The sequence below is a fragment of the Oncorhynchus clarkii genome, chromosome 5 (assembly GCF_045791955.1).
Source record: "Oncorhynchus clarkii lewisi isolate Uvic-CL-2024 chromosome 5, UVic_Ocla_1.0, whole genome shotgun sequence".
Lineage (NCBI taxonomy): Eukaryota > Metazoa > Chordata > Actinopteri > Salmoniformes > Salmonidae > Oncorhynchus > Oncorhynchus clarkii.
In genome coordinates, this window is record NC_092151.1 from 82,604,120 (window position 1) to 82,626,752 (window position 22,633).

Below are 22,633 nucleotides of genomic sequence, written 5' to 3' on the forward strand. Positions count from 1 at the left end.
TAAAAAAACACATCATTGGACCAATGTGGAATTGTGTGAAGGATATTTAATGAAATATTCCCCAGGTCATCATTACCTAAAAAACACAGGTGTGGTGTAGACCTTACAGTGAAATGCTTACAAGCCCCTCATTTCTTAACTGCAGTTGTTGGTTAAGTGTTAAGAAAGTATTTATTTAAAATAAACTGAAGTAAAAAATACATGTAAAAATAACTCATAATTAAGGAGCAACAATAAAATAACAGTAGGGAGGCTATATACACGGGTACCGAGTCAATGTGCGGGGGCACAGACAGGTTAGTCGAGGTAATATGTACACGTAGGTAGAGGTAAAGTGTATAATAAACGGAGTAGCAGTAGCGTAAAAATGGGGGGTGGGGGGGACAATGCAAATAGTCTGGGTAGCCATTTTTTATTTATTTTATTTTATTTTACCTTTATTTAACCAGGCAAGTCAGTTAAGAACAAATTCTTATCTTCAATGACGGCCTAGGAACAGTGGGTTAACTGCCTGTTCAGAGGCAGAACGACAGATTTGTACCTTGTCCAACGCTCTAACCACTAGGCTACCCTGCCACCCATTTGATTAGCTGTTCAGTCTTATGGCTTGGAGGTAGAAGCAGTTAAGAGAGCCTTTTGGTCCTAGACTTGGCGTTCCGGTACCGCTTGCCGTGAAGTAGCAGAGAAAACAGTATGACTTGGGTGGCTGGAGATTTCCCAAACACCTCTGCTTCACACAGACCAAGGATACAAAGGGAGGAAGGACCAGGGAGGAGGAACAAAGAGCTGTCAGTCATTCATGCACTTTCAGACTACTGAGCAGATCTGTACTGCGCTGGCCTGGTTGTATATCTACAACATTTTTAATACTGAAAAGAACAATAGGAAAAGTAAATAGAACAGTATGTTTTGGGTCAGCACAGCAGTGTGAAAACGGTATTACAAACACCAGGGCAGCAACACTCCTCTCCACGCAAAACACAGACTTTTCCACAGCGCCTTCGCGTGCCTCCGTACATGCACTGTGCTTCTGCACACACTCCCCCAAACAGAACCAAGCCACAGCAGAGTAGCTGGGTCCCCAAGTTGCTCTCATAAACAAACAATTATGCACGCATTGTCGTTTGAAAGCAAACCACCAAATCAAGCCTAATTAATTGCAAAACCCAACTTCAGAAATATCACGGGCAATTTTGTGAAATGGGATCAGAGGAATTATTTCAAAATGCCTTGTGTTTTCAGACTAAAAATGGCACATTCACTTTTAACAGCAAACAGAAACAAAAGCAGTGCTTTTGTGTGGGTTTCTTTGAGGGGATTTATTGAGATAGAAAAGTAAGACCCAGCTGCTATAACACAGTGGGAGGCAGTTTATCACAGGCGAACACAAAAATGCCAGGAATAACAGATGTTTAAAAAAAGGTTTCTCAATTGTTATCCCAGAGTTCAGTAGGGACCCATTGCTGCGATGCGGGTGGAGAATGTACTATGACAAACTTAATCTCTTTATCTAGACTAGAAGGTCACAAGAAAATAGCAGTTGAACATCAAAAATGTGTTTTGTATACATGGGTTAGCAGGGCACAAAAATATTTGTGAAAACCTAAACAACTAATTAGAACACTGATATCCTCTCTGTTCTATGTGGTAGACCTCTAAAAGGGTATAACAGTTAATTGGAACTTCCGAACCAAAACTCTCAGCAGCGTTGTACAAACATTACCAACTAGTCTGGGCCTATTTCTGAATGCAAACAAAGACATAAAATAAAGCTGAGAGAAGTTGCCCAGAATGTGCCCTCCACAGTTCAGCAGGGGGCATTGTGGGTTAGTTATCCATCTAACCCACAATGCCCCCTGCTGAACTGTGGAGGGCACATTCTGGGCAACTTCTCTCAGCTTTATTTTATGTCTGTTTGCATTCAGAAATAGGCCTAGCACTTTACCTATAAAGCCAGTAGACAACCCTTGGGCTTAATAGCTACCACCACTAGGTCTGGCAGGCTGGTGCAGTACTATAGTAATGACTGGCTGGCTGGTAAATGAGAGCGAGACACACGGTCTGTGAGATCGAGACCTCTCCCTGCGTGAGGTGTGGAAAATGAGTCATCACACCCCCAATATCTGACCATTGCCATAGGGGTTGGTAGAGGTTGACAATACACGCACACAAATTCCCATCGGAGAGCTACACTTTCCTGTATCACTACTGGCTGATGCTGTCCCAATATAACACAACATACACTAGTGTTCAAACATTTGGGGTCACTGTTTTTGAAAGAAAATCTAATTTTTTGTCCATTGAAATAACATCAAATTGATCAGAAACACAGTGTAGACATTGTTAATGTAGTAAATGACTATTGTAGCTGGAAACGGCTGATTTTTCATGGAATATTTACATTGGCCCATAATCAGCAACCATCACTCCTGTGTTCCAATGGCACATTGTGTTAGCTAATCCAAGTTTATCATTTTAAAAGGCTAATTGATCAGTAGAAAATCCTTTTACAGTTATGTTAACACAGCTGAAAACTTGTGCTGATTAAAGAAGCAATAAAACTGGCCGCCTATAGACTAGTTGAGTATCTGGAGCAACAGCATTTGTGGGTTTGATTACAGGCTCAAAATGGCCAGAAACAAATTATTTTCTTCTGAAACTTGTCAGTCCAATCTTGTTCTGAGAAATGAAGACATTTCGGATCGCCATTATACTCTAACAGAAAATACAGACATGAGTTTGTTGCTTTGGTAGCTTACGTAGTAACAAGCAAGATGATTCTGTAGCCAACTATGACATGGGTGGAATTAGTCAGGATAAACCTTGTTAACCACCTAGAAAGAAGCTCCTGAGACAGATGAATCTGAACAGGGCATGATGACAGATACTGGCTGTCTAGCACTCCAACTGAGGAACGTCTAAACAACTATAATGAATAATTAACCAAGTTTGTCTTTGACAGAATCCTATGAAAGTGACCATTTCAAAACCTGTAATAAATGCATCAGACTTCGTAGCTACTGTACCACACAATCAAAAAGGTGTCTGATATCCTAGTCAATAAAAACAGTGACTTCATGTTACATGTATTTATTTTTGATTTAAGAAAGCATCTCAATTGATAACGTACAAAATCAAATAAAAAGGATGACAAAAAAACAAATGAACATTGTTAGCCGATAAAATCCAATTAGCTGTTGAAAACCACTACGTAAGAGTAAATAATGCAACATGCCAAGACTCAATCTTCCTCTGCTTCCAACTCTTCAGTATTTTCACTAGTATCTTTAACATCATTTTTTACTGACATCAAACCCAGTGTCATTACCATTAGCACCATGATCGATATTAATATTATCATTATTATTGACTGGGAAATGGCTCAAGAGATTAACAGACTGCAGGTTCTGGCTCATTGCCTTACTCTCTCTGGGTCCCCTCTGATTTTGTCATCAACTGTTTCAGTAGCAGCAATCATTGCAGCGCCAATACAACAACCACCAGAATGGGTATCAACATGGTTATTACCATCATTTGGGTTGTCATCACCTTGGCAGTCACCATGGAAACCATCAACTGGCATCTCATCATCCCCATTATCATCATCACCATGGGCAACAACAATCTCTTTTACCATCTTATCAGCTTCAATATCATCATCACCATCTCCAATCTCCCCATCCTCAAGTTCCTCTGGTTCTCTCTTGGCTCTTTTCTTCTTGGGTGGGTCAGTCTCAGGAGAGCTTCCCAGGAAGGGTGGCCCCAGTTGGGGCTGTAAGACCTCTGACCTCCCCTCCTCTCTCCGACCGTTACCCCGCCATGGCCCCTCCATCATGGGACTGCCATGGGCCAACACAGGCTCCACTGAAATGAAAGGGCGGTGGTGGGCAATTGTTAATAGGATGTGGGAGTTGCCATGCTGCGTACACACACACACTGCAGTCTCACCATGCTTAACAGACACGCATGCACACACTTATACATTAGCACGGGCAGGGTCTGGCTACGCTGACGGCATATTTTGGCTCAGTGGGCCTTAGTCGAATGAGGCGGCGTGTCAGACCATTAGCTTTGCAATAATGTACGGCGGACATATGTTGTAGGAGGGGGTGAGGACTCAAGGGGGGCAAAATTTTTATATCAATGTGAAGAAATACTCAATGACCAAAAGCTCCTTTTTCACTGTAAACATTTTCAGAAAAATGATTAGAACATTTCACAAGATTAATACCCATGTGAAGAGAATTAAAGAATGAGGCTGACAAAGTGAGATAACACAGTTGAAGTCGGAAGTTTACATACTCTTAAGCCAAATACATTTAAACTCAGTTTTTCACAATTCCTGACATTTAATCCCAGTAAAAAGTTAGGATCACCACTTTATTTTAAGAATGTTTAATGTCAATAATAGTAGAGAGAATTATTTATTTCAGCTTTTATTTCTTTCATCACATTCCCAGTGAGTCAGAAGTTTACATACACTCAATTAGTATTTGGTAGCATTGCCGTTAATTTTTTTTAAACTTGGGTCAAACGTTTTGGGTAGCCTTCCACAAGCTTCCCACAGTAAGTTGGGTGAATTTTAGCCCATTCCTCCTGACAGAGCTGGTGTAACTGAGTCAGGTTTGTAGGCCTCCTTGCTCGCACACGCCTTTTCAGGTCGGCCCACAAATTTTCTATAGGATTGAGGTCAGGGCCTTGTGATGACCACTCCAATACCTTGACTTTGTTGTCCTTAAGCCATTTTGCCACAACTTCAACTTCATCAGACCAGAGGACATTTCTCCAAAAAGTACAATCTGTGTCCCCATGTGCAGTTGCAAACCGTAGTCTGCCGTTTTTATGGCGGTTTTGGAGCAGTGGCTTCTTCCTTGCTGAGCGGCCTTTCAGGTTATGTCGATATAGGACTTGTTTTACTGTGGATATAGATACTTTTGTACCAGTTCCCGCCAGCATCTTCACAAGGTCCTTTGCCGTTGTTCTGGGATTGATTTGCACTTTTTGCACCAAAGTACGTTAATTTCTAGGAGACAGAACGCGTCCCATGGTGTTTATACTTGGGTACTATTGTTTGTACAGATGAACGTGGTACCTTCAGGGGTTTGGAAAATGCTCCCAAGGATGAACCAGACTTGCGGAGGTCTACAATTTATTTTCTGAGGTCTTGGCTGATTTATTTTGATTTTCCCATGATGTCAAGCAAAGAGGCACTGAGTTTGAAGGTAGGCCTTGAAATACATCCACAGGTACGCCCCCAATTGACTCAAATTATGTCAATTAGTCTACCAGAACCTTCTAAAGCAATGACATAATTTTCTGGAATTTTCCAAGCTGTTTAAAAGGCACAGTCAACTTAATGTATGTAAACTTCTGACCCACAAATTGTGATACAGTGAATTATAAGTGAAATAATCGGTCTGTAAACAATTGTTGGAAAAATTACTTGTGTCATGCAAAGTAGATGTCCTAACAGACTTCCTGAAACTATAGTTTGTTAGCAAGACATTTGTGGAGTGGTTGAATAACGAGTTTTAATGACTCCAACCTAAGTAAGTAAACGTAAGACTTCAACTCTATATATGGAGTGTCTTAAAATGTGTGTATTCATCTTAAGATAGCTGGGTGAGAACCACATCACAGTAAGTACATTTCCCCCCATAAAGTAGTTATCAACAGTCAGTGCTAGTAGGAATAGATCATTGTTTGAAGTGGGGCTTATCATAGGGCATGACTCAACCCAAAGGAACCGTGACTGACCGTCACTCACTGACCAGGGATGGGCAACTTTGATGGGGGTGGGGGATGCAAAAAATCTGAACACATCATGAGGGGCCGCAGTTGCTGTTTTAATTTTCGGCAATTCTACACATTTTGCCATGAGGAGGAGAGAAGATTAAACCATTTAAAAAAAATGTGTATGCAAGTTATGTTTTTACAGTTCATTTTGTGCAAATCTACTAATTTTGCCATGGGGCAGAATGGAAAATTAGCGGTTTTACAGCTAATTTCCTGCCATTCTACACATTTTGCCATAGGGTGGTAAGAAACGTTCACAGTTTTTAATATGATATGAGGGAGACTAACCAAATCGATGGTTGATTACAAGTTTAGATAGCTGGCCGACATGGGCTAATTGAGTGATTATCAGTGACTGATAAAAACGGTTATGGGGGGGGGGTGTTTTACCAGAGGGCCTTCAAAAGGGGGGCTGCCAGTTGCCCATCCTTGCCTCAGAACAAGCTGCCAGAAGCCAGTTAGGACCACAACAGATCTTCTCTGTAAATACACAGCAGTTCCACCACAGGGTCCGATGTGTTATCACCTCATGCAGGCTTCTCTCTGTTGTGGTGACTCAGTAGTAATGTTACGATAATTGACACTACAGAGTAACAGCTTGGCAACACCGCCTTATCGGAAACAGACAGCATACCACAGGGACCGATTACCATTCATCACTTCCTACAGGCTTTTCTCTCAATGTTGTGGAGACTCTCAGTAGCAGAACAAATATTAGAGTTAGTGTAACAGCTTAGCAACACACTCGTGCTAAAATGACCTCAAGGCTCCATCTGTTCTGGGTCCCTGATAAGAGTCTGATAGGGTTACCGAGGACAAGTGTGGTGATTTGATTAGGCCTACCTACCGTTTGTTTTTGTTGCTGTCCCTGACATTGGCATCTCCAGGCATGTACTACCTCAACTTGGCGTCTGTATGACGTAGCCTCCTGTAAGACTTGTCTTGATTATGAGATTAAGTAGGACGACCAACGTTCTGGCCACTCTCCCTTACTGACTTCATTTTAACAGTTCCTACGTGAATCATATTTGAGCCACTTTCTGACAGGTGTTAGTATGTGTGACATTACACAGAACACACGTTTCTTCTGGGGCAGCATGTTGTCATAATGGAGTCACTAGGACACTGCAGGACATTAAAGAAAAACTATCTTTTGGTATTTGTTTCATTAACCCATTATTGAATGCATCATACCGGCTGTATTTGTGTATTTTGAAAATTACACATCTTGAACACTTGATTGCTGACATGCAAAATATATTTGGACTATATCAAACAAACTGCTGACTAATGAAACTAACTGGAGATGTCATGTTAATGTAAGGAGGGACCAATTCATCATGTCAGAGTTCTGCTCCCTCTAACACCAGCCTTGGTGAGGTTGTTCTTAGCGAAATGTTACATTAAAACTTTCTAGAAGGGATGATGGATTGCCTACTTGCAGCTTACTGTCTGTGTGGTTGGTGTGCTTGTTATTACCTGGTCCTTTCAGTGGGTAGTCGTGGCAGTGGTCCTTGAGAACAATGTGTAGCAATGGGTACTCAATCACAAGTTTCAACTTCAAGTTTTCCTTCAGGGTCTTTGCCACATCCAGCTCTTGATACCTAAACAAAACAACAAAATGTTTTAATACACTGCAACCACCAGAAGCTATAGCAACCAGCAGGCCCCCCCCCCAGGTGAACAGAAAATGGCCGCTGCTCATTGTTGACATTCTCTCTACACACAGGTTTTGACTAGTTTGGATACAGCTTATGTCAAATTTGAATTTTCATAGCAGGTTAGGATAATTTGGAAAAGGGCTAGGGTTAGCCAAAATAAAAAAACAACCCATCTGCTCTAGCTGTAGAATCCTTCTATGACTTCATTGCTGAGGCTTGGTCTGTCTTTCGAGGAGGAGGATTGATGGAGATAGGAGTCATGGTTTGGCACAGTAAAACTCCAGTGCTGATTCCCATCCCTCCTCATGGAGAATGGAAACTACTGACTTAACCCGAGTCAATAACATCACCAAAAGTACTGCGGCCCTTGAAGCTCCTCGTGTTTCACTCTTTTTGCGATTACATCAGTAGTGCCTGAGTAATCCTGTCGTGTTAGGGAAGATGGTGCCGACAAGATGCGCAAGATGACACCGACAGAGATGGTCGCCTCGCTTCTAGTCCTTAGGACTTAGGACCTATGCAGTATTTTGTTTCTTTATGTATTATTTCTTACATTGTTTGCCAAGAAAATCTTAAGCGTTATTACATACAGCCGGGAAGAACTATCGGATATCAGTACGATGTCAACTTACTAGGAATACGACCACTCAGGGCATTGAATCTGATTCCAGAGTTCGACCCAAAACAACGTAGCCGCAGAAGAGGTAGACGGAGTGGCCTCCTGGTCAGACTTCGAAGGCGTGCACACCACCTACCGCTTCTGAGGATATTACTTGCCAATGTCCAGTCTCTAGATAACAAGTTAGATGAAATAAGGGCAACGGTTGCCTTCCAGAGAGACATCCGGGATTGTAACATTCTCTTTCACGGAAACATGGCTCTCGGGATATGTTGCCGGAGTCGGTACAGCCACCGGGATTCTTTATGCTTCGCACCAACATAAATAAACATCTCTCTGGAAAGAGGAAGGGCAGGGGTGTACGTTTCCTGATTAACGACTCAAGGTGTAATCGTAACATACAGGAATTCAAGTCTTTGTTCACCTGACCTAGAATTCCTTACAATCAAATGCCGACCATATTACCTCCCAAGAGAATTCTCGTCGGTTATTATCACAGCCGTGTATATCCATCAAGCCGATACCACGACGGCACTCAAGAAACTTCACTGGAAACTATATATCACGAGGCTGCATTTATTGTAACTGGGGATTTTAACAAAGCAAATTTGAGAACAAGGCTACCTAAATTCTATCAGCATAATGATTGTAGCACTCGTGCGGGCAATACATGATCACAGCTACTCTAACTTCCGTGATGCATACAAGGCAAATCTGACCACGACTCCATTTTGATCCTACCGTCCAATAGTACTATCCAACGGAGGTTTGAACAATCCGATTCCACTCGTCAAGATTGTTTTGATCACGCGGACTGGGATATGTTCTGGGCAGCCTTAGAGAATAACATCAATTTATACGCTGACTCAGTGAGTGAGTTTATAAGGAAGTACATTGGAGATGCTGTACCCACTGCGACTATTAAAACCTACCCTAACTAGAAACAGTGGATAGATGGCTGCATTAGCGCAAAACTGAAAGCACGAACCACTGCATTTAACCATGGAAAGATGACTGGGAATATGACCAAATATAAACAGTGTAGTTATTCCCTCTGCAAGGCAATCAAACAAGCGAAATGTCGGTATAGGAACAAAGTGGAGTCACAATTCAATGGCTCAGAAACGAGACGTATGTGGCAGCGTCTACAGGCAATTACGGACTACAAAAAGAAAACCAGCCACGGCACGGACACCGACGTCTTGATTTCAGACAAACTAAACACCTTTGCCCGCTTTGAGGATAATACAGTGCCACCGACGGGGCCTAATACCAAGGACTGAGGGCCCACCCTCTCCTCCATGGCCGTCATTTAAACGTCTTAGGTGTTAACCTTCGCAAGGCCGGCGGCCCAGACGGCATCCCTAGCCGCGTCATCAGAGCATGCGCAGACCAGCTGGCTGCTGTCCCCACATGCTTCAAGATGGCCACCATTGTTTTGGGTACAGAAAGGCAAAGATAACTAAATGACTACTGCCCTGTAGCACTCACGTCTGTTATCATGAAGTGCTATGAGAGACTACAAGGACCTTACCTGCCACCCTAGACCCACTTCAATTTGCATACCGGCCTAATAGGACCATCGGATGCAATCGCCATCACACTGCCCTATCCCATCTGGACAAGAGGAATACCTATGTAAGAATGCTGTTCATTGACTACAACTCAGCAATCAACACCTTAGTACCCTCCAATGTCATCATTAAGGTTGAGGCCCTGGGGCTCAACCCCACCCTGTGCAATTGGGTCCTGGACTTTTTGACGGGACGCCCACCAGGTGGTGAAGGTAAGAAACTAAATCTCCACTTCTCTGATCCTCAACACTGGGGCCACACAAGGGTTCGTGCTCAGCCCCCTCCTGTACTCCCTGTTCACCCATGACTGCGTGGCCATGCATGCCTCCAACTCAATCATCAAGTTTGCAGATGACATAACAGTTGTGAGCTTGATTTACCAACAACGTCGAGACGGGGAGGTGGTGAGGGGCCTGGGAGTGTGGTGCCAGGAAAACAATCTCTCACTCAAAGTCAAAAAAACAAAGGAGATGATGGTGGACTTCAAGAAACAGCAGATGGAGCACCCCTCTATCCACATTATGGGACTGCAGTGGAAAGTTAGGTTCCTTGGTGTACACATCACGGACAAACTGAAAATGGTCCACCAACACAGACATTGTGGTGAAGGCGGCACAACAGCGACTTTTCAACCTCAGGAGGCTGAAGAAATTCAGCTTGCACTTAAAAGCCTCAAACTTTTACAGATGCACAATTGAGAGCATCCTGTCGGACTGCACCGTCCTCAACCACAAGGCTCTCCGGGGGTGGTGTGTTCTGCAAAACGCATCCCTGGGGGCAAACTACCTGCCCTCCATGACACCTACAGCACCTGATGTCACAGGAAGGCCAAAAACATAATCATAGGACAACAACCACCTGAGCCACTGCCTGTTCACCCCGCTACTATCCAGAAGGTGAGGTCAGTACAGGTGCATCAAAGCTGGGACCGAGAGACTGAAAAACAGCTTCTATCTCAAGGCCATCAGACTATTAAACAGCCATCACTGCAGAGGCTGCCTACATAGACTCAAAATCTAATGTTAACATATCTTGCATTACTCATCTCATATGTATATACTGTATTCAACACCATCGATTGCATCTTGCCTATGGTGCTCGGTCATCGCTCATCCATATATTTATATTAATATTCCTATTCCATCCATTTATCTTAGGTGTGTGTGTATTAGGTTGTTGGGGAATTGTCCGATTACTGGTTAAATATTACTGCACTGTTGGAACTAGAAGCACAATAATTTTGCTATACTCACAGTAACATCTGCTAACAATGTGTGTGTGACCAATAAAATTTGATTTGACGGTAATAGATCATGCTAAACGGTAACGGTTAGCAGTCCTATGGAGTGACAAGGTTAGTCTACGCTCAACCATTTCACCCCATCCAGCTTACTCGGTCATCACCAATAACCTAGACATGATATAGGCCTAACTCTAATATACACTACATGACCAAAAGTATGTGAACACTCATTCCAAAATCATGGGCATTAATATGAAGTTGGTCCCCCCCTTGCTGTATCACAACAGGCCGTGATTGGGAGTCCAATAGTGCGGCGCACAATTGGCCCAGCCTCGTCTGGGTTTGGCCTGTGTAGGCCGTCATTGTAAATAAGAATTTGTTCTTAACTGACTTGCCTAGTTAAATAAAGGTTACATTTATTTTCTGCTATAACAGCCTCCCTTCTGGGAAGACATTCCACTAGATGTTGCAACATTGCTGCAGGGACTTGCTTCTATTCAACCACAAGGGCATTAGTGAGATCGGCACTGATCTTGGGCAATTATGCCTGGTTCGTAGTCCGCGTTCCAAGAAGCACAGAATTGTCTAGAATGTCCTTGTATGCTGTAACGTTAAGATTTCCCTTCACTGGAACTAAGGGGCCTAGCCCGAACCATGAAAAACAGCTACCATTAATGCTTCTCCACTGAACTTTATAGTTGGCACTATGCATTGGGGCAGGTAGCGTTCTCCGGGCATCCGCTAAACCCAGATTTGTCCGTCGGACTGCCAGATGGTGAAGCGTGAGTTATCACTCCTGAGAAAGCGGTTCCACTGCTCCAGGGTCCAATGGTGGAGAGCTTTACACTACTCCAGCCGACGCTTGGCATAGCTCTCGGCCATGGAAACCCATTTCATGAAGCTCCTGTTAAACAGTTCTTGTGCGGACGTTGCTTCCAGAGGCAACAGAGGACAAACTTTTTACGTGCTACACGCTTCAGCGGTCCCATTCTATAAGCTTGTGTGGCCTACCACTTCGCAGCTGAGCCATTGTTGCTCCTACATGTTTAAACTTCACAATAACAGCACTTACAGTTGACCTGGGCAGCTCTTGCAGTGCAGAAACTTGACTTATGGCCTTGTTGGAAAGGTGGCATACTATGACAGTGCCATGTTGAAAGTCACTGAGGTCTCCAGTAAGGCGATTCTACTGTCAAAGTTTATGGAGATTTCATGGCTGTGTGCTCAATTATTATATATTTTTTTAAGCAGAATCCACTAATTTGAAGGGGTGTCCACATACCTTTGTATATATATAGTGTACATACTGCACCTCCCCCAAATCCCTTCAATACTCCTGCAAGCAAAACAGACAGTGTAACATACGTAACGCTTGCTTTGCACACACACATCCCCACACACCAAACCAATCCAAGAGCTGGGATGCAACATGACAGTTACAGGTTTTAACTACGGTGCCTCGGGTTGGTTCCAAGAAAGCCTACTAAAATCTCTGAGGTGGGAGAGGATCTCAACTCAACAACAATATCTGTTGGCATTTCCTGCTGCGGCAGGATCAGGAAGAGAGACTCGGAGGGAGGGAGGGACAAGTGATCGAGAGATGAGAGCTGCAACTCATACTCCTGTCAGTTGGCACATCTACAAAACATCTCTTGTAAGAGGCAAATAAACCTCAGTATCCGGACAGACTTCCTCTGGGAAATGTGGAGGTTGTGTGTTCTCATGTACATGCATGTGTCTCTAAGAGCCATCACCACCAGAAGAGCGAGAATACACTCACAGTTTACTGTTGGGTTCTGTAGAAGCTCCAGGAGGTTCCCATTATTTTCCAACAGCTACCTAACTATTATTACTGAAGGATGAGTAGGTAGCTGCAGCATTTGGCCAGGAAGGATGAGAGAAGTGAGATATGGTCAGGACCACAGCCAAATAACTGACGCTCGAGTGGGTGTTACTAGCCCGAGGGACTTTGGTCCGAGAGAAGATGAACTGTGCTCAGAATCTTCTTGAATGATGTTAAATTCTAGAACGTTCTACACAAATACAAAATATAATTAGTCCTGAGCAGAGTGAGTCCAGTGCTCTGATCAGGAGTTACTTCAGAGGGAGGGGTCTTTAAGGGAGGGGTCTTTAAACCAGAGAAACGAGGTAGACATTCATGATACCGATGTAGCTGTAAAATAATCGTCCAATGTCGGTGAACTGACAGATTCTCTTAACTAAGCTAAGCGGATCCAAACCACAAAGGGGTCCAAATCACAGCCACCTTACGTGAGCTAGAGAAATATGGATACAGAATCAGAGCACTTCAGTTCAGGTTATAAGAGAAGAGACAGCAAACCACAGCTATGTGTAGGTGGATGCCTTACCAGACTGTGGTTGGGTCTGTGGTTGCATCCTTTAGGTAAGATTCTTATAATCATTACCCAGCTGTATTAATAACAATACAAATCATTTGCCATAGCAATACCAAGAGACTGAATACAAGCATGTCATCATAATATACAGTGCCTTCAGGAAAGTATTCAGATCCCTTGACTTTTTCCACGTTAGTCTAATTCTAAAACATTAAATAAATCCTCAGCAATCTACACAGAATGCTCCATAACGACAAAGAGAAAACAGGTTGAGAATTTGTTACTAATAAAAAAAGAATATATTTACATAAGTATTCAGACCCTTTGTTATAAGACTCCAAATTGAGCTCGGGTGCATTCTGTTTCCATAGATCATCCTTGGTAAATTCAATTGATTGGACATGAATTGGAAAAGCAAACACCTGTCTATACAAGGTCCCACAATTGACAGTGCATGTCAGAGCAAAAACCAAGCCATGAGGTCGAAGGAATTGTCCATAGAGCTCCGAGACAGGATTTGGTCAAGGCTCAAATCAGGGGAAGGGTACCAAAGAAATGTCTGCAGCATTGAAGGTCCCCGAGAACACAGTGGCCTCCATCATTCTTAAATAGAAGTTTGGAACCTTTTCCTAGAACTGGCCGCCCAGCCAAACTGAGCAATCGTGGAAGGCCCCAGAGCGCTCAGGACCTCAAACTGGGGCGAAGGTTCACCTTTCAAAAGGACAATGCCCCTAAGCACACAGTGGCATCTCTGAATGTCCTTGAGTGGTCGAGCCAGAGCCCTGACTTGAACCCGATCAAACTGTAATCGCTGCCAAAGGTGCTTCGACAAGGTACTGAGTAAAGGGTCTGAATACTTAAGTAAATGTGATATTTTAGTTGTTTTTTCATACATTTGCAAAATTTTCTAAAAACCTGTTTTTGCTTCGTCATTATGGGGTATTGTGTGTAGATTGATGAGAGGGGGGAAACGATTTAATCAATTTTAGAATATGGCTGTAACCTAACAAAATGTGGATAAAGTCAGGGGTCCGAATACTTTCTGAAGGCACTGTATGCACAAGCTATAAAGAACTGTTGCGGCTAGGAAGCATGAGGGTTGGAACATCACACCACAGATGTGAGGAGAGAGCGTAGTCGATGGGATAACTAAAGGAACGTTACAGCTGCCTGTGATTTAATGGGCTCAGACCATCTCTAGGGGAGAAAACAGATGATAAACCACCACCACTAACTTTCCCCCCTCACTGTCTTCTGCAGTGTGTGTTTGATATTTTAAACTAGGCAGCATTTCTCCTTGTCAGGCTGGACAGCCCAGCTGCTCATTGGGTCTCTGCTCTACTTTGCAGCGAGCTGACAAAGGGAAGGACATCCTCTGGATCCAAACGAGTGGAATGAATCGGGGGAAAAAAAATCTACATTTCAAAAAGGTATTAAATAAATAAACATCCGTTTTCCTCATCCCTAGAACTCCCGTACGGACTTGGGAGAGGCAAAGGTTGAGAGCCATGCGTCCTCCGAAACACAACCCTACTGCTTCTTGACACAATGCCCCCAAAAAACTAAGCCAGCCACAACAATGTGTCGGAGGAAACACTGTGCACCTGGCGACTGTCAGCGTGCACTGCGCCGGGCCGCCACAGGAATCGCTAGTGCGCGATGGGACAAAGGACATCCCTTCCGGCCAAACCCTCCCCTAACCTGGACAACGCTGGGCCAGTTGTGTACCGCCCCGCCCCATGGGTCTCCCAGTCGCGGCCGGCTGCGACAGCCTGGACTCGAACCAGGATCTCCAGTGGCACAGCGATGCAGTGTCTTAGACCACTGTTCCGCTCGGGAGGCCAGTGTTAGGGCTCTTGACGCTCGGGCTGCTTCTCTTCAAGTAAGAGGATGTTTACTAGTTACACAGCTATATTTAGTACAGGAGCAGCCATTTATTTGATTCATACTTGATATTCTGGCAGACATTTTGTAAGAAATTCATCACAGGAGCAGATTGACCCGGGGCCTGTACTGTTCTGTCCAAATCCCACGGCTTAAACCTAAACCTGAAGGTAGCCAGCGCTCTATGAACCCCAACTTAAAGGTGCATTTTACAACATTTACAGTACATGTTGAGCTCATCGACCATTGCATGCATAGATCCAAATATGAAGCGTGCTTACATTTCTCCAGCCCCATCCTTCAGCTTTAATCCAAAAACCTTTAGAATTTTTCGTTTAAAGACCCTTGCTCCCTTCGGTCTCAACGTAGACTTTGATCTGAAGCCATTCTTGTGATTATGCTATTGTAAATGTTTGTAGGCTTATGTAGCCAAATTGTATCTATAATCGTACGCTATCCATTTGTTTTTTGTATGTTTTTTGTATGCTATTCTAGTGGTATGGGGGCTGTGCTTTGGCAAAGTGGGTGGGGTTATATCCTTCCTGTTTAGCCCTGTCCGGGGGTGTCCTCGGATGGGGCCACAGTGTCTCCTGACCCCTCCTGTCTCAGCCTCCAGTATTTATGCTGCAGTAGTTTATGTGTCGGGGGGCTAGGGTCAGTTTGTTATATCTGGAGTACTTCTCCTGTCCTATTCGGTGTCCTGTGTGAATTTAAGTGTGCTTTCTCTAATTCTCTCTTTCTTTCTCTCTCTCGGAGGACCTGAGCCCAAGGACCATGCCCCAGGACTACCTGACATGATGACTCCTTGCTGTCCCCAGTCCACCTGGCCGTGCTGCTGCTCCAGTTTCAACTGTTCTGCCTTATTATTATTCGACCATGCTGGTAATTTATGAACATTTGAACATCTGGCCATGTTCTGTTATAATCTCCACCCGGCTCAGCCAGAAGAGGACTGGCCACCCCACATAGCCTGGTTCCTCTAGGTTTCTTCCTAGGTTTTGGCCTTTCTAGGGAGTTTTTCCTAGCCACCGTGCTTCTACACCTGCATTGCTTGCTGTTTGGGGTTTTAGGCTGGTTTTCTGTACTTTGAGATATCAGCTGATGTACGAAGGGCTATATAAATACATTTGATTTGATTTAATATATGACAATTAACCAATGATATTTGGCTACACCCGGCCATGATTTTGTTTTTTTACGTGTTATTTCTTACATTGGTACCCCAGGTCATCTTAGGTTTCATTACATACAGTCGAGAAGAACTACTGAACATAAGAGCAGCGTCAACTCAACATCAGAACGACCAAGAATATGACTTTCGCGAAGCGGATCCTGTGTTCTGCCTTTCACCCAGGACAACGGAATGGATCCCAGCCGGCAACCCAAAAAAACGACTTCGTAAAAGTGGGAAACGGAGCGGTCTTCTGGTCAGACTCCGGAGACGGGCACATTGTGCACCACTCCCTAGCATTCTTCTCGCCAATGTCCAGTCTCTTGACAACAAGGTTGATGAAATCCGAGCAAGGGTAGCATTCCAGAGGGACATCAGAGACTAACGTTCTTTGCTTCACGGAAACATGGCTCACTGGAGAGACGCTATCGAAGTCGGTGCAGCAAGCTGGTTTCTCCACGCATCGCGCCAACAGAAACAAACACCTTTCTGGTAAGAAGAGGGGCGGGGGCGTATGCTTCATGGTTAACGTGACATGGTGTGGCCACAACAACATACAGGAACTCAAATCCTTCTGTTCACCTGATTTAGAATTCCTCACAATCAAATGTCGACCGCATTATCTACCAAGGGAATTCTCTTCGATTATAATCACAGCCGTATATATTCCCCTCCAAGCAGACACATCGATGGCTCTGAACAAACTTTATTTGACTCTTTGCAAACTGGAATCCATATATCCGGAGGCTGCATTCATTGTAGCTGGGGATTTTAACAAGGCTAATCTGAAAACAAGACTCCCTAAATTGTATCAGCATATCGATTGCGCAACCAGGGCTGGAAAAACCTTGGATCATTGCTATTCTAACTTCCGCGACGCATATAAGGCCCTGCACCGCTCTCCTTTCGGAAAAGCTGACCACGACTCCATTTTGTTGATCCCTGCCTACAGACAGAAACTACAACAAGAAGCTCCCGCGCTGAGGTCTGGTCAACACTGGTCCGACCAATCTGATTCCACACTCCAAGACTGCTTCCATCACGTGGACTGGGATATGTTTCGTATTGCGTCAGACAACAACATTGACGAATACGCTGATTCGGTGAGCGAGTTCATTAGAATTGAAGATGAAGATTGAAGATGTCGTTCCCATAGCAACGATTAAAACATTCCCAAACCAGAAACCGTGGATTGATGGCAGCATTCGCGTGAAACTGAAAGGGCGAACCACTGCTTTTAATCAGGGCAAGGTGACCGGAAACATGACTGAATACAAACAGTGTAACTATTCCCCCCGCAAGGCAATCAAACAAGCTAAGCGTCAGTATAGAGACAAAGTAGAATCTCAATTCAACGGCTCAGACACAAGAGGTATGTGGCAGGGTCAACAGTCAATCACGGACTACAAAAAGAAAACCAGCCCCGTCACGGACGAGGATGTCTTGCTCCCAGGCAGACTAAATAACTTTTTTGCCCGCTTTGAGGACAATACAGTGCAACTGACACGGCCCGCAACTAAAACATGAGGACTCTCCTTCACTGCAGCCGACGTGAGGAAGACATTTAAACGTGTCAACCCTCGCAAGGCTGCAGGCCCAGACGGCATCCCCAGCCGCGCCCTCAGAGCACGCGCAGACCAGTTGACTGGTCTGTTTACGGACATATTCAATCAATCCCTATCCCAGTCTGTTGTTCCCACATGCTTCAAGAGGGCCACCATTGTTCCTGTTCCCAAGAAAGCTAAGGTAACTGAGCTAAACGACTACCGTAGCACTCACTTCCGTCATCATGAAGTGCTTTGAGACTAGTCAAGGACCATATCACCTCCACCCTACCTGACACCCTAGACCCACTCCAATTTGCTTACCGCTCAAATAGGTCCACAGACGATGCAATCTCAACCACACTGCACACTGCCCTAACCCATCTGGACAAGAGGAATACCTATGTGAGAATGCTGTTCATCAACTACAGCTCGGCATTTAACACCATAGTGCCCTCCAAGCTCGTCATCATCATCATCACCCTGGGTCTCAACCCCGCCCTGTGCAACTGGGTACTGGACTTCCTGACGGGCCGCCCCCAGGTGGTGAGGGTAGGCAACAATATTTCCACCCTGCTGATCCTCAACACTGGGGCCCCACAAGGGTGCGTTCTGAGCCATCTCCTGTACTCCCTGTTCACCCACGACTGTGTGGCCACGCACGCCTCCAACTCAATCATCAAGTTTGCGGACGACACAACAGTGGTAGGCTTGATTACCAACAACGACGAGGAGGTGAGGGCCCTCGGAGTGTGGTGTCAGGAAAATAACCTCACACTCAACGTCAACAAAACTAAGGAGATTGTGGACTTCAGGAAACAGCAGAGGGAACACCCCCCTATCCACATTGATGGAACAGTAGTGGAGAGGGTTGTAAGTTTTAAGTTCCTCGGCGTACACATCACAGACAAACTGAATTGGTCCACCCACACATACAGCATCGTGATGAAGGCGCAGCAGCGCCTCTTCAACCTCAGGAGGCTGAAGAAATGCGGCTTGTCACCAAAAGCACTCACAAACTTCTACAGATGCACAATCGAGAGCATCCTGTCGGGTTGTATCACCGCCTGGTACGGCAACTGCTCCGCCCACAACCGTAAGGCTCTCCAGAGGGTAGTGAGGTCTGCACAACGCATCACCGGGGGCAAACTACCTGCCCTCCAGGACACCTACACCACCCGATGTCACAGGAAGGCCATAAAGATCATCAAGGACAACAACCACCCGAGCCACTGCCTGTTCACCCCGCTATCATCCAGAAGGCGAGGTCAGTACAGGTGCATCAAAGCTGGGACCGAGAGACTGAAAAACAGCTTCTATCGCAAGGCCATCAGACTGTTAAACAGCCACCACTAACATTGAGTGGCTGCTCCCAACACACTGACTCAACTCCAGCCACTTTAATAATGGGAATTGATGGGAAATTATGTAAAATATATCACTAGCCACTTTAAACAATGCTACCTAATATAATGTTTACATACCCTACATTATTCATCTCATATGTATACGTATATACTGTACTCTATATCATCTACTGCATCTTTATGTAATACATGTATCACTAGCCACTTTAACTATGCCACTTTGTTTACATACTCATCTCATATGTATATACTGCACTCAATACCATCTACTGTATCTTGCCTATGCCGCTCTGTACCATCACTCATTCATATATCTTTATGTACATATTCTTTATCCCCTTACACTTGTGTCTATAAGGTAGTAGTTTTGGAATTGTTAGCTAGATTACTTGGTTATTACTGCATTGTCAGAACTAGAAGCACAAGCATTTCGCTACACTCGCATTAACATCTGCTAACCATGTGTATGTGACAAATAACATTTGATTTGATTAGACACCTGTGTGTCTTTTGACACTATATAAATATGTCACCCCGCGGTGTTTGTCATTATACACTGATGAAGACAGCTTGTCTGTCGGAACATTGGACATAAATATTTTTGCATCTGAGCTCCTAGAGCATGAGGCTCTCCTTCATTTATTTTGAAATGTTCCACTCCGCTAGCCAGCACCTCGCCCAAATAGGTGTGCGTTTCTTTCACCTCTAGGTGGTCTGAATCCGACAGCAATATGTACTATAAGTAAAACTAGCCATATTGTGTATCCAGTCCCAGCGAACAGAATTACATCATAACATGTAATCACAGGGTTGCATAGGAGGGATGCACTGAGAGGCCCAGACATGCTTGGGATGCACTGACCACCTTTTGGGAGCCCTTCAATAGGATGTGACCCCTGTCAGGAGCCCAGGGCCCCTCTTCATATTACAGTTATGGCTTGTTCCCTCCACATTATACCCTGCTCCAGCCTCTGCCCTGTTATGTAACCGTACCTTGCTGATATTATGAGCCAATTCCACCTTGGCCACGGGAGAACATGTCTGTCCTACTAAAACACCATAATGTTGATCATAAACACGAAATAAAAGTAAAATGCCGCACGTAATGGTAGGCCATTATAGAGCCCTATACCAATGACCATTAATAGTGTGTGTGTGTGGGGTGGGGGGGGGGGGGGGTGATGAGCTAATGGAGAAAGTAAGAGTCACACCTCTGGTATTGTTCTCCTCCCTACTTTACTAGCTAGCACTGTGTCGCGGGGTGGGCTAGCCGCTAGGGTAATGCAACATAACTCATTAACACACTCATCGCTTCACTGACGTCTACCATAATGCTGACAGGAACACATTTCTGAAGTTTGCAACACCTCTCCTACCCTAGTCCCCCCCACATCTTCCTGTGTATGTGTCGTTAACAGGCAGTAGGTTGGTGAGAGGACGTGGTGTTGATGGATGAATATCTCCATTAGTCATAGCAGGGGGCAGGTCGCTGCTTTTCCTTTTCTGCTGCCAGCCAGCTGTCCCCCCCCCCCCCCCCCCCCCCCATCTACACCCTGGCTGCATCCCAAATGATACTCTATTAGTTAAATGGTGCACTACTTTTAAAACAAGGCCCATAGGGCTCTAGCCAAAAGCAGTGCACTATATAGGGAATAGGATGCCATTTAGTACACACACATATTTAAGGGTTGAGGTTAAAGGACAACCCACAGCCACACGGTTAATAGAGTGTGTCCTTACTGGACTAGTGGGCAATAAGGCCTCAAGGCTGGAGGAATCCACACACTCCAGGGAAACAATTCAAGGGTGAAAATTCGTAGAAAATCCTGAGGTTTAACATGCCGTTTTCACTACGCGTACATTACCTGACGGGGATCTGATTGATGCCCCTGGTCTGTGTGATACTTACTTTGTATCCCAAAACAGAAAAGAGTCCGAGATGACTGACAAGAGGAGCCTCCTGGGATACCCATCACTAACTAAAGGATTAAAGCTTACTATTCGCTCTGGGCAGACGCAAGACTCGGTGCTGCAATGTCAATTCCGTCACAAAAGGGGCGGATCCTTGTAATACGCTCTGGCATTCAACATACTTTTTTACTACCTGACAATTGAGACACTATCATTCCTTCTGCAGCCATGGGGGCAGTGTTGTTGCTTGGTTCCTTGATCTGGTCTACAGGCTATTCATCAAAGCATTGATAACCAAATATAATCTCAGCGACTGTTCAAACAGTAAACCAAACAAACATGCTATTGTAGCCAGCTAGCTAGCCATGTGCTTTTTCTCCATGACCAAAACATGATCTATTTTTAGCTGCTATCAGAATGAATACATAAACAGCATATCAAACTGAGATAAATGTTTTAGGTTACACCAGCAGGTATAAGAATATTTGCCAGGGCAGATTATTTTTTTTATAGCTATGATCAGATTTTTTCACATGGAGATGTGGGAAGCTAAAATGGCTACTAGATAGCTTATGTTTTTTAACGAGGCTAAGGACGACTAGTCAGGCTGCTACTAGCAAGGGAAGGTGACTTTCCCTTTCTTTCACAAAATACTCAAATAGAGATAACGATGGCATCGCCCCCTTGTGAATGGGAGTGGGACCGGCAAGGATATCAGGTTACCAAAAGGTGTACACTATTCCCCAAAAAATCCCACTCCACCCATGTGCACACGCGTAGATTAAGCTTGTGGTAAGTAACCTAAAGGACCATCTCAGGAGTGATATGGGCCAAGGGAGACTCACTGTCATGTTGATGCTATTTGCGAAGAACAAGTACCTTCACATTAGAAGGGTAAGTAAGGGGGCTGGTGGATTTGTAGACTGAAGTTGTGTGGTCAGAGGGCACAGCAGGTTATGAGTGTAGAAGATCAACTTTCTCTATGACTAAGTGGAAATGGGTGACAGCCAAGGACTGGGCGAGGCAAATGTGTGCCATCAAAACCAGCACCATCCCCTTCCCACACAAAGCACGTCTGTGTCCAGCTGATCAACGGCATTCCCAAAATGTGGAATCAACTGGAATTACAGCACAAAGAATTAGGCCGGGGGAATTGAAAATCTCGGCTTTCGCACTGCGTAGCTCAGCAGGAATTTACAAGGCGAGTGATGTCATGTTCATAAACCCATTAAGTCGATTTCATACATGCGGGATAAATCCGTCACGAGAGTGGCGAGGCCGGCGAAACAGGCGGAAACAGAACGGTCACATGGACAGAATGCCTGAGTGCTGACAGGATTCTGACAAGACTTTTGATGAGATTACAAATCTTTGTGTTGAAATTAGAACTTTGGTTGCTGGAACAATATGATGAGACAATTCATTAATATCAATGGACAGTGCTGAACTGAGGTCCAATTTGGGCACATTTAACATCAGTTTCCCAGACCCATATTAAGCTCAAAT

General features: G+C 44.5%; 1 protein-coding gene across 1 annotated transcript in view; it reads right to left on the minus strand.

Annotated features, from left to right (window-relative positions):
• Nucleotides 1-3,074: 3,074 nt before the first annotated feature.
• Nucleotides 3,075-22,633, minus strand: part of LOC139409463 (zinc finger HIT-type containing 6) — a 46,743-nt gene continuing 27,184 nt past the window's right edge. The window contains exons 9-10 of the mRNA XM_071154639.1: nt 7,276-7,400; nt 3,075-3,864 (exon numbers count right to left, since the gene is read on the minus strand). Coding sequence (XP_071010740.1) covers nt 3,413-3,864; nt 7,276-7,400 — 577 coding nt within the window. The 3' untranslated portion in view covers nt 3,075-3,412. The remainder of the gene's footprint in view (nt 3,865-7,275; nt 7,401-22,633) is intronic.